The sequence below is a fragment of the Terrapene carolina genome, unplaced genomic scaffold, assembly GCF_002925995.2.
Source record: "Terrapene carolina triunguis isolate 2854851 unplaced genomic scaffold, T_m_triunguis-2.0 Scaffold247, whole genome shotgun sequence".
Taxonomy (NCBI): domain Eukaryota; kingdom Metazoa; phylum Chordata; order Testudines; family Emydidae; genus Terrapene; species Terrapene triunguis.
In genome coordinates this window covers 6437144-6453022 of record NW_020664598.1, presented here as the reverse complement: position 1 = coordinate 6453022, position 15879 = coordinate 6437144, and the positions used below count along the sequence as shown (strand labels likewise).

Genomic DNA, 15879 nt, shown 5'->3' with positions numbered 1-15879 from the left:
GTCGGGACACCTGCAGGAGGGCTTAAATACAGGACTGTCCCTTTAAAAACGGGATAGCTGGTCACCCTATCACTAGACCCACTAAATCGATCCCTGCTGCATCGATTGCAGCAGCGTCGATCTCCCCATAGTGAAGTCACCTATCGATTTCCTCTTCTGCACTCTATTTCATCACAGTGAAAAATGTGTTGCTGAGTATTCTCTTGATATTGTAGCGTTACTTTTATTGTGCTATATCCTGTTATCCTTACTTGGTTTCTACTCAGTCCTTACTCAGGGGAAGTCTTAGCGAAGTCAGTAGGAGTTTGCCAAAGTAAAGAGCTGGTAAAAGCTGAGTAAGAACTGCGTAATGTCCTTAGGATTTGGTCCCCCATACACCACAGAAACAAAGAAATGTTGGCCCGGAGAGGAGGTCAAGAGTTCATCTAGTTCACCCTTCCTCCCTCCCTTCCCTCCCGTCCTCTCCTTCCCCCCCACCCTGCTGAGGAGATAGTTCAGTTCAGGGTTACATCATCCTTCCGCTCCTCTTTGTGAGACTCTCTATATCAAACAATTCTGTTTAAAATCTCTTGCAGCATGTTCAGAATACAAGGGTGATATCATTCCCTGTTCAGGAGTAGTAAAGTACTGAAACAGCAGTGAGTGCTGCAGGTCAAGCTTAAGTATATTGGCAGAGACATAGTGTGTGTGGGTAAGGAGGCGGTGCAGCATCTGTCTGCACCCAGCCTAGCTCTGGGCAGTGTTATCCATCTTCCATTTTCATGATTACGAACATGCAGACCAAAACAAAAGCACATTTGTTCCCTCATCTTTTACTGCACAAAGAATGCACACAGGCCATCCCTTATGCTTCATCTCCCTGCCACTGTGGGAACTTCCATTTTATCTCCCAAAACACAAGCAAGATCCAAGTCACTGGGTTGCAGCTTCAGCTAAATATACCTTTAGGTCAGACACATCCCTGTAGCACTGTTCAGAACGGGTGTGGTCAGACAGCTGCACGTTCCAGAAACATGGAAGCTGGTAGACAAGGAACGGGTTCTGTTTGATGACGGCATTGAAGATATCCTGGCAGACAAAAACAGAAAAACAATCAGGTGCATCATTTCAGCAGAAAGATGATCAATCACATCTCTCCGAACTGACTCTCTTCAGCCCTTTGCTCAGAAAGCATGTGAGAGGGAGAATAGGGAGTTATTACATTAAGCTGTCAGCTCTGCAAACCTAGCTTCACAATTCTGCGTTGGTTAAAGGTGCTGGAACCCCAAGGGCCAACTTGCAGGTCTGAACTAGAGGAAAACAGACTCTTTTTCACACAGAATGCTAGCAGACTGCACCTGGGTTTTCAAATCAAGTATTTTGTACCACTGGCAAAAATTGTTTTTTCCCCATCATGGGGAGTACTATGTGGCAGATGGTGAACTGCCTGCTGTTTCTAAGTACAGCATCAATTTTCAATAAAAGAAAGACGAGTGATCCTGTCAGTTACTGTCCCTTACGATGAACTACCAGTAGGAGTATTAGTTATTATTTTATATTGCCCGCAAGTGCTCTAAGTGTTTCACAGAAAACACGTGAGACAGGGCTACAAAACAGCTTACAGTGTAAGTGCCACTATGATCTGCTCTTATGAAGCCATGCGGTGGGAGGGGGAAAATGATCTTTGTGCTTAAGGTACTAGAGTAAGTGTCCAGGCATCTGGGTTCAATTCCCACCTCTGCTACATGCTCTCCATGTGATTTTGGGCAAGTCACTTATGATCTGACTCAAAGGCTAATGAAATCAGTGGGAGTCTTTTCATAGGCTTCAGTGGGCTTTGGATCAGCTCCTTAGTTTCTCCGGGCCTCAGGTCCCCATCAGTAAAATGGGGACAGTAATCTCTCCTCACTTAACAGGGGTACTGTAAGGATAAATATATTAATGTTTGTGAGATGCTCATATTCTGCAGCTATGCAGGCAACAGAAGTATCCAGAGACTGACAGAATCAAAATCACCATTTGCCAAAATGAAAATGACAAAAGCAGTAGCAAAAGCAACAGTTTTTTCAAGCTTCAAAAGTCTAGAGTCTTTCAAAGAAAGAATGAAAGGCTAAAGTAAAGGCTATAAAAAAGAAAAAGACTCCAACTGTGTCCCTTTAAAAAGCATCTGTGCATCAGAGGTAAAAATTTCAGTCTGTAAATAGGAGTCTTGTGGATAAATCTCTATCCCCCACATTCAAAAATTTCTTCAGAAGGACATGGCAATGAGTTCTGCCTGCTTAAGAGGATATGGCAGGACACCTACCTAGCTACCTTCCTTCCTTCCTCTCTCCCTCCCCACCCCCAATCCAAGGAGCAATGTTTGTACCAGGTCTTCAAAACTGCCTGCCCAACCCACCTGGTCAGCCAATGAGGTTGACAGCATGCTCATTAACTCTCTTTCAGCTGTGAGTCTCCACATCTGCTCCCATTTCATCTTTCGCAACTTATCCAGAAGTAGCAGGATAACCCCTAAAGAGACAATGCAGGGAAAGAGAAGCCATAATGTAATGTGCAAAGCAAGGACCTTCATGCCTAAGTGCTGCATCACTGCAGTCAAAAGAAGAACATTTTGCAAAGACCAGAGTTGGAAGCTATTTCATCTGCCAACCCCTGCTTTTGATTGAAATCAGGATAAATATATTCATGACACATTACTTACAGACATAAACTAGCTCTAATAAATAACAATTTTGAAGAAGAATGTATTATAATAATTATTATTAAAGTACTTCTCTGTTACAGTGGCGCCCAAAGGTTCCACTCAAGATTGTTACCTCATTGTGCTGGGTGCCATACAAACACAATAAAATAAGACAATGTCTGCCCCAGAAAGCCTACAACCTCAATAAGGACAAGACACAACAGGGAGTTATAGAACACCACGTGGATGGGGAAAAATGTGCTTGAAATGCAGAGGAAAAAGTGAGGGACAACAGACAAAATAAATTTGGTTCATCTAGACCAGTGGTTCCCAAACTTTAACAACCTATAATAATAAATGGAGATATCCCATCTCCTAGAACTGGAAGGGACCTTGATAGGTCATTGAGTCCAACCCCCTGCCTTAACTAGCAGGACCAAGTACTGATTTTGCCCCAGATCCCTAGGTGGCCCCCTCAAGGATTGAACTCACAACCCTAGGTTTAGCAGGCCAATGCTCAAACCACTGAGCTATCCCTCCCGCCATGAACCCCTTTCACCAAAATGCCAAGTCTCACGAACCCCCTCCTAAAAAAGAATATTTCCAGGGATTTTCTCCTTTACCTGAGTATAAATTATAAAAGCAGTGATCTTGGAAATATAAAATTTGTTTTTATGACATGCTTATTACACACTATTTATTATTAATTATTATTTATCATTACAGTATTTTTATTACATTATGAAAACAGCAACACTCTTCCAAGATCTCACTTTCATAGCTTGTATCACTTTGAATAAGCTTGATATAAGACAAGGCTCCTATGTTTCATCAAGAAGTATCAGATATGAAACAGCATGAAGGTATCTCAGGCCTGGTCTACACTACGAGTTTAGGTCGAATTTAGCAGCGTTAAATCGAATTAAGCCTGGACACGTCCACACGACGAACCCCTTTTTTTCGACTTAAAGGGCCCTTTAAACCGGTTTCTTTACTCCACCTCAGACGAGGGGATTAGCGCTGAAATCGGCCTTTCTGGGTCGGATTTGGGGTAGTGTGGATGGAATTCGACGGTATCCCAGAGTGCTTCATTGTGACCGCTCTGGACAGTACTCTCAACTCAGATGCACTGACCAGGTAGACAGGAAAAGCCCCGCGAACTTCTGAATTTCATTTCCTGTTTGCCCAGCGTGGAGAGCACAGGTGACCACGCAGAGCTCATCAGCACAGGTAACCATGATGGAGTCCCAGGATCACAAAAGAGCTCCAGGATGGACCGAACGGGATCTGCTTGCCATATGAGGAGACAAATCAGTGCTAGCTGAACTCCGTAGCAGTAAACAAAATGGCAAAATATTAGAAAAAGTCTCAAAGGCCATGAAGGACAGAGGCCATAGCAGGGACACACAGCAGTGCCAGGTGAAAATTAAGGAGCTAAGGCAAGCCTACCACAAAGCCAGAGAGGCAAACGGAAGGTCCGGGGCAGAGCCGCAGACATGCCGCTTCTACGCGGAGCTGTATGCCATGCTAGGGGGTGCAGCCACCACTACCCCAACCGTGTGCTTTGACTCCATCAATGGAGAATCACGCAACAGGGAAGTGGGTTCGGGGGTACGAGGAAGATGATGATGAAGACAATGAAGATAGCTCACAGCAAGGAAGCGGAGAAACCAGTTTCCCCAACAGCCAGGATATGTTTATCACCCTGGACCTGGAACCAGTAACCCCCGAACTCACCCAAGGCGTGCTCCCAGTTTTTGGGGGTGCACAAGGGACCTCTGGTGAGTCTACCTTTGTAAATATTACACATGATTTAAAAGCAAGCGTGTTTAATGATTAATGATTAATTTGCCCTGGCAATCGCGGCCAGTACAGCTACTGGAAAAGTCTGTTAACGTGTATGGGGATGGAGCGGAAATCCTCCAGGGACATCTGCAGAAAGCTCTCCTTGATGTACTCCCAAAGCCTTTGCAAAAGGTTTCTGGGGAGGGCTGCCTTATCCCGTCCGCCATGGTAGGACACTTTACCATGCCAGGCCAGTAGCACGTAGTCTGGAATCATTGCATAACAAAGCATGGCAGCATATGGTCCCGGTGTTTGCTGGCATGCAGACAACATCCATTCCTTATCTCTCTTTGTTATCCTCAGGAGAGTGATATCATTCACAGTCACCTGGTTGAAATGGGGTGATTTTATTAAGGGGACATTCAGAGGTGCCCGTTCCTGCTCGGCTGAACAGAAATATTCCCCGCTGTTAGCCACGCAGTGGGGGGGGGGGAGGGGTGAAGTGATCATCCCAGAGATTTGGGTGTGGTGGGGGTTAGTTGGGTTTGTGCTGCATGTTAACCCGGAAACCGCAGACCCTCCTTTTACATTGCAAACCCATTTTAAATGGCCAACCCAACGAGTGCTTGGTATGGGAAATGAGGGCGCTGCTGTTTGAAACCATTCCCACATGTTATGAAGGTTAAAAAAGCCAAAAGACTGTGGCTACTTCTTCACTACCCACCTGAATCGGCTGGTAGAAATCGATCTCTCGGGGATCGAATTATCTCTCGTCAGGACGTGACAATCGATCCCCGAATCGACGCTTGTACTCCACCAGCGCAGGTAGGAGTAAGTGCCGTCGACGGGGGAGCCGCGGAGGTCGATTTGCCGCCGTCCTCACAGTGGGGTAAGTCGGCTCGGATACGTCGAATTCAGCTACGCTATTCACGTAGCTGAATTTGCGTATCTTAAATCGATACCCCCCCTAGTGAAGACGTAGTCTCAGGCTTACCATGGCTGCCTGCAAGCCGAAATCTGTTGCCTGGCACTGCGTGAGTGATCTCTCACACCAAACCGGCAGGCCCTCAATATAAGAGGAAAAATGCGACCTTGTAACGAAAGCACATGTGCTGTGTAATGTGAACAGCAAAATTTAACGTGAAAGAGTGTACCCATTGTTCTCTAAAATGTGTCTTTTTTAACCACCTCTCCCTTCTCCTCCACCAGCTGCAAATGTTTCTCCTTCGCAGAGGCTAGTGAAGATTAGAAGGAGAAAACAGCGGACTTGGGATGATATGTTCACGGAGCTCCAGATGTCCTCCCACGCTGACAGAGCACAGCAGAATGCATGGAGGCAGTCAATGTCAGAGTGCAGAAAAGCACAATACGAATGAGAGGAGAGGTGGCGGGCTGAATCGCGGGCTGAAGAGAGCAAGTGGCGGGCTGAAGAGGATAGGTGGCGTCAGATTGCTGACAGAAGGCAAGAGTCGATGCTCTGGCTGCTGGAGCATCAAACTGATATGCTCCAGCGTATGGTTGAGCTGCAAGAAAGGCAGCAGGAGCAGAGACCGCCGCTACAGCCCCTGTGTAACCAACAGCCCTCCTCCCCAAGTTCCATAGCCTCCTCACCCAGACGCCCAAGAACGCGGTGGGGGGGGCCTCCGTGAACATATCATCATCCACCCCAGATGATTGCCCAAGCATCAGAAGGCTGGCCTTCAATAAGAGTTAAAGTTTTAAATTGCAGTGTGTCCTTGTCCTTCACTCCTCCCCCACCCCTCCCGGGCTACCTTGGCAGTTATCCCCCTAGTTGTGTGATGAATTAATAAAGAATGCATGAATGTGAAGTAACAATGACTTTATTGCCTCTGCAAGCAGTGCTCAAAGGGGGGAGGGGAGGGTGGTTAGCTTACAGGGAAATAGAGTGAACCGGGGGGGGCGGGGGGTTCATCAAGGAAAAACAAACAGAAGTTTCACACCGTAGCCTGGGCAGTCACAAAACTGGTTTTCAAAGCTTCTCTGATGCGCACTGCGCCCTGCTGTACTCTTCTAACCACCCTGGTGTCTGGCTGCACGTAATCAGCGGCCAGGCGATTTGCCTCAACCTCCCACCCCGCCATAAATGTCTCCCTCTTACTCTCACAGATATTGTGAAGCGCACAGCAAGCAGCAATAACAATTGGAATATTGGTTTCGCTGAGGTCTATCCGAGTCAGTAAACTGCGCCAGCGCGCTTTTAAACGTCCAAATGCACATTCTACCACCATTCTGCACTTGCTCAGCCTATAGCTGAACAGTTCCTGACTACTGTCCAGGCTGCCTGTGTACGGCTTCATGAGCCATGGTATTAAGGGGTAGGCTGGGTCCCCAAGGATAACTATAGGCATTTCAACATCCCCAATGGTTATTTTCTGGTGTGGGGAGAAAGTCCCTTCCTGCAGCTTTTGAAACAGACCAGAGTTCCTGAAGACACGAGCATCATGTACCTTTCCCGGCCAGCCTACATTGATGTTAGTGAAACGTCCCTTGTGATCCACCAGGGCTTGCAGCAGCATTGAAAAGTACCCTTTTTGGTTTATGTATTCGGTGGCTTGGTGCTCCGGTGACAAGATAGGGATATGGGTTCCGTCTATCGCCCCACCACAGTTAGGGAATCCCATTGCAGCAAAGCCATCCACTATGACCTGCACGTTTCCCAGAGTCACTACCCTTGATATCAGCAGGTCTTTGATTGTGTTGGCTACTTGGATCACAGCAGCCCCCACAGTAGATTTGCCCACTCCAAATTGATTCCCGACTGATCGGTAGCTGTCTGGCGTTGCAAGCTTCCACAGGGCTATCGCCACTCGCTTCTCAACTGTGAGGGCTGCTCTCATCCTGGTATTCTGGCGCTTCAGGGCAGGGGAAAGCAAGTCACAAAGTTCCATGAAAGTGCCCTTACGCATGCAAAAGTTTCGCAGCCACTGGGAATCGTCCCACACCTGCAACACGATGCGGTCCCACCAGTCTGTGCTTGTTTCCTGGGCCCAGAATCGGCGTTCCACATCATGAACCTGCCCCAGTAACACCATGATTTGCACATTGCTGGGGCCCGTACTTTGGGAGAGGTCTAAGTCCATGTCAACTTTTCATCACTCCCGTCGCCGCGCTGCAATTGCCTCCTCGCCAGTTTTTGCTTTGGCATGTTCTGGCTCTGCATATACTCCAGGACAATGCGCGTGGTGTTCATAGTGCTCATAATTGCCGCGGTGATCTGAGCGGGCTCCATGATCCCAGTGCTATCGCGTCTGGGCTGAAAAAAGGCGCGAAACTATTGTCTGACGGAGGGGCGAGTGACGACATGGCTTACAGGGAATTAAAATCAACAAAGGTGGCTGTGCATCAGGGAGAAACACAAACAACTGTCACACAGAATGGCCCCCCCAAAGATTGAACTCAAAACGCTGGGTTTAGCAGGCCATTGATTTCACAGAGGGAGGGGGAAGCAAATGAATACAGAACAAATCTGGTCCATCTATCTTTTACATCTTAGGCTGGCAGCAGATGGTGCAGCATGACTGATAGCCATCGGCATCTTCTGGGTGCTTGACAGAAGATGCTGCATTACGATTGCTAGCCATCATTGTCAAGATGGTGCAATAGGACTGCCGGCAGGACTGAGTCTCCAGGAGACAAAACATGTCTGCCCAGGCGCCTCTGACCGAACTCACTGAGGAGTACGACGACGATGGATACCAGTCGTAATACAGCATCTGCTGCCAAAAGGCAAGGAGCTGCTGCTGTATAGCAATGCAGTCCCACGTCTGCCAGCACCCAGATGACATATGGTGACGGTGAGCTGAGCTGAGCGGGCTCCATGCTTGCCGTGGTATGTCGTCTGCACAGGTAACCCAGGAAAAAAGGCATGAAACGATTGTCTGCCGTTGCTCTCACGGGGGGGGGGGGGGGGCGGGCCTGATGACCTGTACCCAGAATCCCCCGCGACACTGTTTTTGCCTTATCAGGCATTGGGATCTCAACCCAGAATTCCAATGGGCGGCGGAGACTGCGGGAACTGTGGGATAGCTACCCACAGTGCAATGCTCCGGAAGTCGATGCTAGCCTCAGTACTGTGGACGCGGTCCGCCGACTTAATGCACTTAGAGCATTTTATGTGGGGACACACACAATCGACTGTATAAAAACGATTTCTATAAAACCAGCTTCTATAAATTCGACCTAATTTCGTAGTGTAGACATACCCTAAGAAGCCAACTCAAAGAGTTCCTCTTACACAAGCATTCAGGTCTTGAGCAGTCCAGGCAAACAACGCACGTTACAACAAAACTTAAACTTGTTCTTCATAATAATTGTAAAAACAACACTAGCAGCCTATTTAATTTTAAAAACAGCAAAAAATATCCACCTCCCTTTCCATTTCTTATAAGGAGTCTTGAAGTTTAAATCTCCTCAGTGTGATAGATAGGCTTGCTTTGATCTGCTTAGCTCTTGGAAGTCCCCAAGGCTCCAGGCTGCTGGTCCCGTGTTGCCAGGGGTCCCTACGGACAGCTCTGTCCACCATTAGGGAATTTTCCCCCGAGAACCCCCTGTAACATTTCACGAACCCCAGTTTGGGAACCACTGATCTAGACTCAGCAAAGGGGCAGCTGGGCCAGAGGGTGGTGTTACAGGCAAGGAGGGGAGCAGGTGAAGAGCTGGGGGTGGGGAAAGGTGCTGTACATCCAGCAGGCCCATTACATTGACCCTAGAATTAAGTCTGATTTCAGTATGACTGGCCTGGACACTAGGGTATTGCTGACAAACTGAACTGGTACACCTGGCCACATTAAAGAGAGTATTTTCCAAGTCAGCTTTTTCATTCCAAAGGGGCTTAGATGGTAGTTTCCAAGTGAGAAAAAATGTGTCTCGTGTCATTCAATAATGACCCCCACTGCAGCTGCTTTAAGAAGGGAAGTTATGGACTCCAAAGGGAACCCTGTCAGATTACTCTCTGCCAGAGAAATGGTGGTGATAATGCTGGTTCCTGAGAATGGGTGTATCTATTATCAGCTAGATTCTGCCATCCTTACTCACACTGAGCAGAAGATTACTCCATGAAAAGTCCTGCAGATTTAAACGAGTATTCCCACAGTATTCTTGCCGCCAATCCCACAGTATTCTTGCCGCCAAGTTAAAGAAGTATGGGCTGGATGAATGGACTGTAAGGTGGATAGAAAGCTGGCTAGATCGTCGGGCTCAACGGGTAGTGATCAATGGCTCCATGTCTAGTTGGCAGCCGGTTTCAAGCGGAGTGCCCAAGGGTCAGTCCTGGGGCCGGTTTTGTTTAATATCTTTATTAATGATCTGGAGGATGGTGTGGACTGCACTCTCAGCAAGTTTGTAGATGACACTAAACTGGGAGGCGTGGTAGATACACTAGAGGGTAGGGATCGGATACAGAGGGACCTAGACAAATTAGAGGATTGGGCCAACCCTGATATTCTATGATTCTATGATTCTATGAGTAGACATTTAATTCTGGCCCCATTAAGGTCAATGGGAGTTTTGCCATTCACTTCAGTGGGACTGGGACTTCACCCCTAAAGTGAAAAGTATTATTCAGTGTAAGCATGGTAGAATCTGGCCCCATGTATTTATTTTTATCACTTACGGCCAGATTGCGAATCCCTTACTTCCAATAGTGAGCAGTTACTTACAGGAGCAGTCCCACTGACTCCTATGAAATCACCATTGTAAGTAATGGGGGGTTATAATCTAGCCCTCGTAGAGAGCCTATCACTGTGGCAATGAGCATTAAGCAAGGAAAAACATGAGAGAGAACAGGATCCTCAGATCAGAAAGTAATGTTTAGTGGGAAAAACAGATGGCTCAACATTCATTCTTCTTCTTTGGTTGTTTTGTTTCTGGATGGAATTATACTATTTGTGGATGCAGAAAATGCAGTAGAAACAATGTAGCTGGATTTAAGTAAAACCTTTAATACAACGCCTCACAACACCTTATTTGAAAAAATTAAGTCACATGGACTTAGATAAGAATGCTGTCATGGGGAATGAAAACTGTCTGAAGGACCATAAACAAAGAGTACTGATAAATGGCAATGTATCAAGTTGGTGGGAGGTGTCTAGTGGGATCAGTGATAGGTTTTCATTGGTGTTCTGGAAGACGGAGTAAACAGAATATTAATGACATTTGCAAGTGATACTAAACTGAAGGCCTTGTAAAAAATAGCACATTTAAATGATAACTAAGGGGGATTACAGCAACTACCCTCAAATATTTGAAGAAGCAAATAACAAACAGGGAGAAAAATTATTTGGGGGAGCCCAAGGGGATATAAGTAGAAGTAATAGGAAGAAATTATGAAAAGGGAAATAAATGTAGGCTGAATATTAAGAAAAACATCTTAGGAGTTCCTATTAGATTGTGAAATAATCTACCAAGGGAAGTGATAGAAGCCCCATTGCTTCGTAGGGACGCACCAGCTGTAGAATCACACAGTCTCCAAACAGCTCTCTATGAGAAGACTCAGCTAGGAAATTGTCCAGCACTCAAGTGCAGCTCCCATCTGAAAAGTACACCCAAAATAATATAGTCTTGCGCTGTAGAGAAAACTATACAACGTAAGTTTATAAATTTGCCCCCTTCCTCAATGTGTAGGAAGATATGTACAACTTCTTGCCCCCCCCCAGTTATAAATTGCACAAACTGGGTTTAATAATAAACAAAACCAAGTTTATTAACTATAAAAGGCAGATTTTAAGTGGTTATAAGGGATAGCAAACAGAACAAAGCAGATTACCAAACAAATAAAACAAAACATGCATACTAAGCTTAAGATCTTAAAGAGACTGGTTTCAATAAGTAATTTCTCACCCTAAATGTTGTTTTAGACAAGTTGCAGAGTTCCTGTAGCTTAGAGTTCCAGTTATTTCTCTTTAGAGACTAGACTTCTGTCTTAGTCTGGACTCAGCCGTGCCTTTCCCACCGCTCATTTCCTTTGTCTCTTCAGGTACTCTCAGCAGTCTTTCTTCTTGGGCAGGAAGGCAATGGAGAAGAGCCCTGTTTGCCTTACTCCCCAGCTTTAAATAGAATTTACATAAGGCGGGAAGCCTTTGTTTCCAGTGGAAAGTACCAGTAATGTCCCAGGTGGTGTTTAGTACCAGGTGACATGACCACATGACCTAATAGAGTCACCGCAACATCCCAGGATGCCTCTCAGGAAGTAGAGAGATTAGTATCTTTAAAGTCTTACTGTTTCTTCCTAATGGCCCATCAAGGCTGATGGCCTGTTGTCTGGTGGGTGTTTCCCAAGTAAACATCCAGTTGTAATTGTTACATAGTCAATATTCCTAACTTTATATACAGAAATTATACATACATACAAATTGGATAATCACATTCAGTAAATCATAACCTTTCCACTGATACCTTACAAGAGCCATCTTGCGTAAAATATATCTCAGTTATGCCATATCCATAACGTAAGCATACTTCCATAAAGAATATGGGGTGTAACGTCACAACAAGTAGAACTACTAATCCCAAATTAGAAGGAAGCCGCCATATGTTTGAATCTGATTGAAATTTGAGAATGGAAATCTTTTGCTGCCTAGTGAATTGTGCAAAAGAAAAAATATATTCCGGCCGTGTAGTCTGCGGCCTAGTTTAATGCTGTTCTCCACTTCAGTCCATCTGGTTCCTAAGCACACTGGAGCCTTTACTGGAGGAATCCCCTTTTATTTTCAATCTGCCTTTCTGTTGCAAGTGGTTATATTGGAAATGGACAAACTGCCACAACATGCCACAATACATTTTTGCCAAACTGTTTGTTTTCTATCCAACATAATTGAATTTTTTGTTCCAAGCAGATCTGTGAGCATTGGACTAGAAATGGAGCTTGAATCCTATCTGGAGTTTGCATGTGTGTGTGTATGTTTTTGAGTGCATTAATGTGGATTGGCCGAGATTGAAGGTCAGCAGGCAGCAAATTCTTCCCACTGCAGCAGCAGATTAGGTGAGATAACTTCCCATCCTGCTGTAGGTTATTTCCAGATGGTAAGAACTGTCAACTTTGTTTTAACAATATAATATACCCGAGGCAATGAACTATCCATTTATTTTAAAAAAATCTCATTGCAGGATTCAATTAATTCTGCTACATTTGTAAAATGTGTTTTATTATATATCTATATATATGTACTGCTAAATTTTGCTTTCTAATAAATCTTCTTTAAAAGCCCAATCTGGGGAGGGACGGGGAAAGTACTTTACGTCTGCAGTACTCTCCATTTATTCACCCTCTCCCAGTCTTCTGTCAGGCAGTATTTTACGGTGTCACAACTAAAGAGATTATGAGTTCCTGAGGGGTTATCACAGTGGCAGCTGAGAGGCAAAAGCTTCAGGGAAGGGAGGGTAGAAACCAGAGCAGATGCAAATGTATATGAATTATGATCCAATGCAGCACAGGAAACATGTTCACAGCTTTTAAATACAATGGTATTGAGCTTACTGATGATTTCTACTCTAATTTACCTAAAGGTTTGGTTTAACACATTGATACAATCACCATTCAGGGCTTCTGCATTGCAGAACTGTAATTTACTGCCACTGTAAAAATAAAGGGGAATATTTATAGCAGTTAAACATTCATTAAAGATATACAATTCTCCTTAGTATTAGTGAGAATAAGGGTTTTGCATTGAGGGGAGAGTTAATTCAATTAATTGAATTCATCTTATTTAAGTGTGAAAGCAAAAATAAATGTGAATAGGAAACTTTTAAAAATGATAACGTAAAAGATCAGTGCTTTCTCTTTAGAATCCAGTGTACTTTCATAAAGCTCTTCCATTGCTAAAAGGACACAAAATCAATGTCCCGGCATCCTGTAAGTCTGAACTATCTCAGTTCGACACTTAGAATGCAGACAAAGTGCCTGGGACCATAGGAGGGAAAGATTTGCCTCAGGAGCCTGCTCCCAGAGCCAAATTGACTGAAATTTCAGGCTGGATTCAAGATGACAACCGGCAGAATGCAGAGGGCTCAGGGATTTACCCTCAGCTGATGTGCTGGGGGAGGAAGAGGTGAGGACCCTCCTCCCCCCAAAGGAATCTTTCAGGAACATCTGGCCCCAGTTATGGAGCTTTTCATCTTTAGATGAAAGTGTATCATTTTCTTTTCCCCACACTCCCAAACAGAAGCAGAAGGAAAAGTCTAGCAGAAAGAAAACACAAAGAGAAAAGGGGGAACCCAACTGGTTTATGAGTATTAGCCAGGCTACGATTAACCAAAGAATGCCTCACTATAAAAAACAAGCCAAGGCAAATATTACAAAGCTGTGAATGCCTTGAAGAGCTCTTTGAAAAGCACTCTGGTTCATGGACCATTCTGTTTCTGTGGGGCTTTAATATTTTTTGTGTTTCTCTTTCCTTGTGCCTTATTACTAAGGACTATTGACATGTTAACAGATTCCTTGCTTCTTAGAAGTTCATTTACTCCTACTGCTTCATGGGTCGCAACCTGGGCTATCTGAAGTGTTACAGCCACTGAGTAGATGCAGTAGGGCCAGGGAGCTAGGAGGAAGGCTCCCTTTGGTTTATAAAAACAAGACTCAAAATGTTGAATGCTTTCAGAAATCTCCTGTTAAGTTCATGAGGGCCAAACTTCAGACTGGTGATCCCTGGGGAGCCATGTGCTTATTTCCAATCTTAAAGCCACAGTCCTCTGTTTGCAGAGCTGTCAGTGTACTCACCACCCTCTTCTCCCGCCATCAGTTCCATTCCTCACTGTAACATTTGCACGAAGGGATGGAACTTGGGCAGGTGAGGCAAGGAAGGAGGAAGGGAAAACAGAAATGACTCCCCTTCTTCTGACCCTTATCATATGGATACTAGGTATAAGCCTCATTTTCCTTCTGAAAAGTTGACAGGTAACACATTTGTGACATCATAAGTGGTTGCTGTCGAGATGCTTCTAGCTCGAGGCGAGCGACAATTGGAACTTCCGTCCCATAGGAAATTCGGCCGTGTCAACCTTTGTTTTTGTCCCAAATCAGGATGAAAAATTGAAATTTTTCACAGAACAGAAATTCTGAGAAAATTCAATTTGGAAGTGTTGAAACATTTCTGCATTTTCCCACTGTAATGCACTGCCTCATGGAAGCTGTAGTGCAGTAGCCTGCTGCTCCCACTCTTCTCTATGGGCCAGGCTCCATGACTGAATTACGTCTGCCAAGACACACCCAGAGGTATGTGACTCCTATCATGCACCAAGCAGAGCGTGGTTAGACAGTCACTGTATTTCAGGGGTAGGCAACCTTTCAGAAGTGGTGTGCCGAGTCTTCATTTATTCACTTTAATTTAAGGTTTCGCATGCCGGTAATATATGTTAACGTTTTTTAGGAGGTATCTCTCTCTAAGTCTATATCATATAACTAAACTATTGTTGTATGTAAAGTAAACAAGGTTTTCAAAATGTTTAAGAAGCTTCATTTAAAATTAAATTAAAATGCTGATCTTACGCCGCCAGCCTGCTCAGCTCGCTGCCAGCCTGGGGTTCTGTTCACCTAGGCCTGCAGCAGACTGAGCAGGGCCTGTGGCCGGGACGCCGGCTGGCAAGGGGCCGGCAGCTGGGACCCCAGACCTGGGGGAAGTTCCAGGGGTCAGGGCAGAGGGTGCAGGGCAGAAGGCTGGGTGTGTGGGGGGGGTTCAGAGGTCAGGGCAGAGGGCAGTGGGGATGTGGGGGGTTCAGGGCAGAAGGCCAGGGGTGTGGAGGGATTCAGGGGTCAGGGCAGAAGGCTGGCGGGTGTGGGGGTGCAGGGCAGAAGGCTGGATGTGTGGGGGGTTCAGGGGTAAGAGCAGAGGGCTGGGGGTGTGTGGGGGTACAGGACAGAAGGCTGGGTGTGGGGGGGGACGCGAGGTCAGGGCAGAGGGCTGGGTGTGTGTGGAGGTGCAGGGCAGAAGGCTGGGTGTTGGGGGCGACTCGAGATCAGGGCAGAGGGCTGGGGTGTGTGTGGAGGTGCAGGGCAGAGGGATGGGGCTGTGGGGGGGTTCAGGGCAGATGGATCGGTGTGTGTTGGGGTGGGGAGTTCAGGGCAGAGGGCTGGGGGGTGCAGGGCAGAAGGCTGGGGTGCTCGGCTCGTGGGGGTGCTCCCAGCCCCCTGCCCTGAGTGGCTCACGGCAGGGGGCTGGGAGGGATATGCCCTGTTCCACCCCCTTCCCCCAGGCTCCGTCCCTACCTCTCTCTGCCTGCTGTACGGAGCAGCGAGCATGCTGCCGCTCGGCTCTGCTCCGCTCCGCTCCCCCTCCCTCTCGCAAGGGCCATCGCCGGCAGGGAGAGGGAGGGGGAAGGGCTGGAATGCACCACGCTGGGGGAAGAAGCGGGGGAGGAGGGAAGCTTGGCTGCCGCAGGACCAAGCTTCTGCCTCCTGCCCCGGCAGGGGAGAGCAGTGG

General features: G+C 46.3%; 1 protein-coding gene across 1 annotated transcript in view; it reads right to left on the bottom strand.

Moving 5' to 3' along the window:
* The window catches only part of LARGE1 (LARGE xylosyl- and glucuronyltransferase 1), a 358667-nt gene that overhangs the window by 55006 nt on the left and 287782 nt on the right, over positions 1-15879 (bottom strand). The window contains exons 8-9 of the mRNA XM_026657558.1: positions 2378-2490; positions 943-1068 (exon numbers count right to left, since the gene is read on the bottom strand). Of these exons, the coding sequence (XP_026513343.1) occupies positions 943-1068; positions 2378-2490 (239 nt within the window). The remainder of the gene's footprint in view (positions 1-942; positions 1069-2377; positions 2491-15879) is intronic.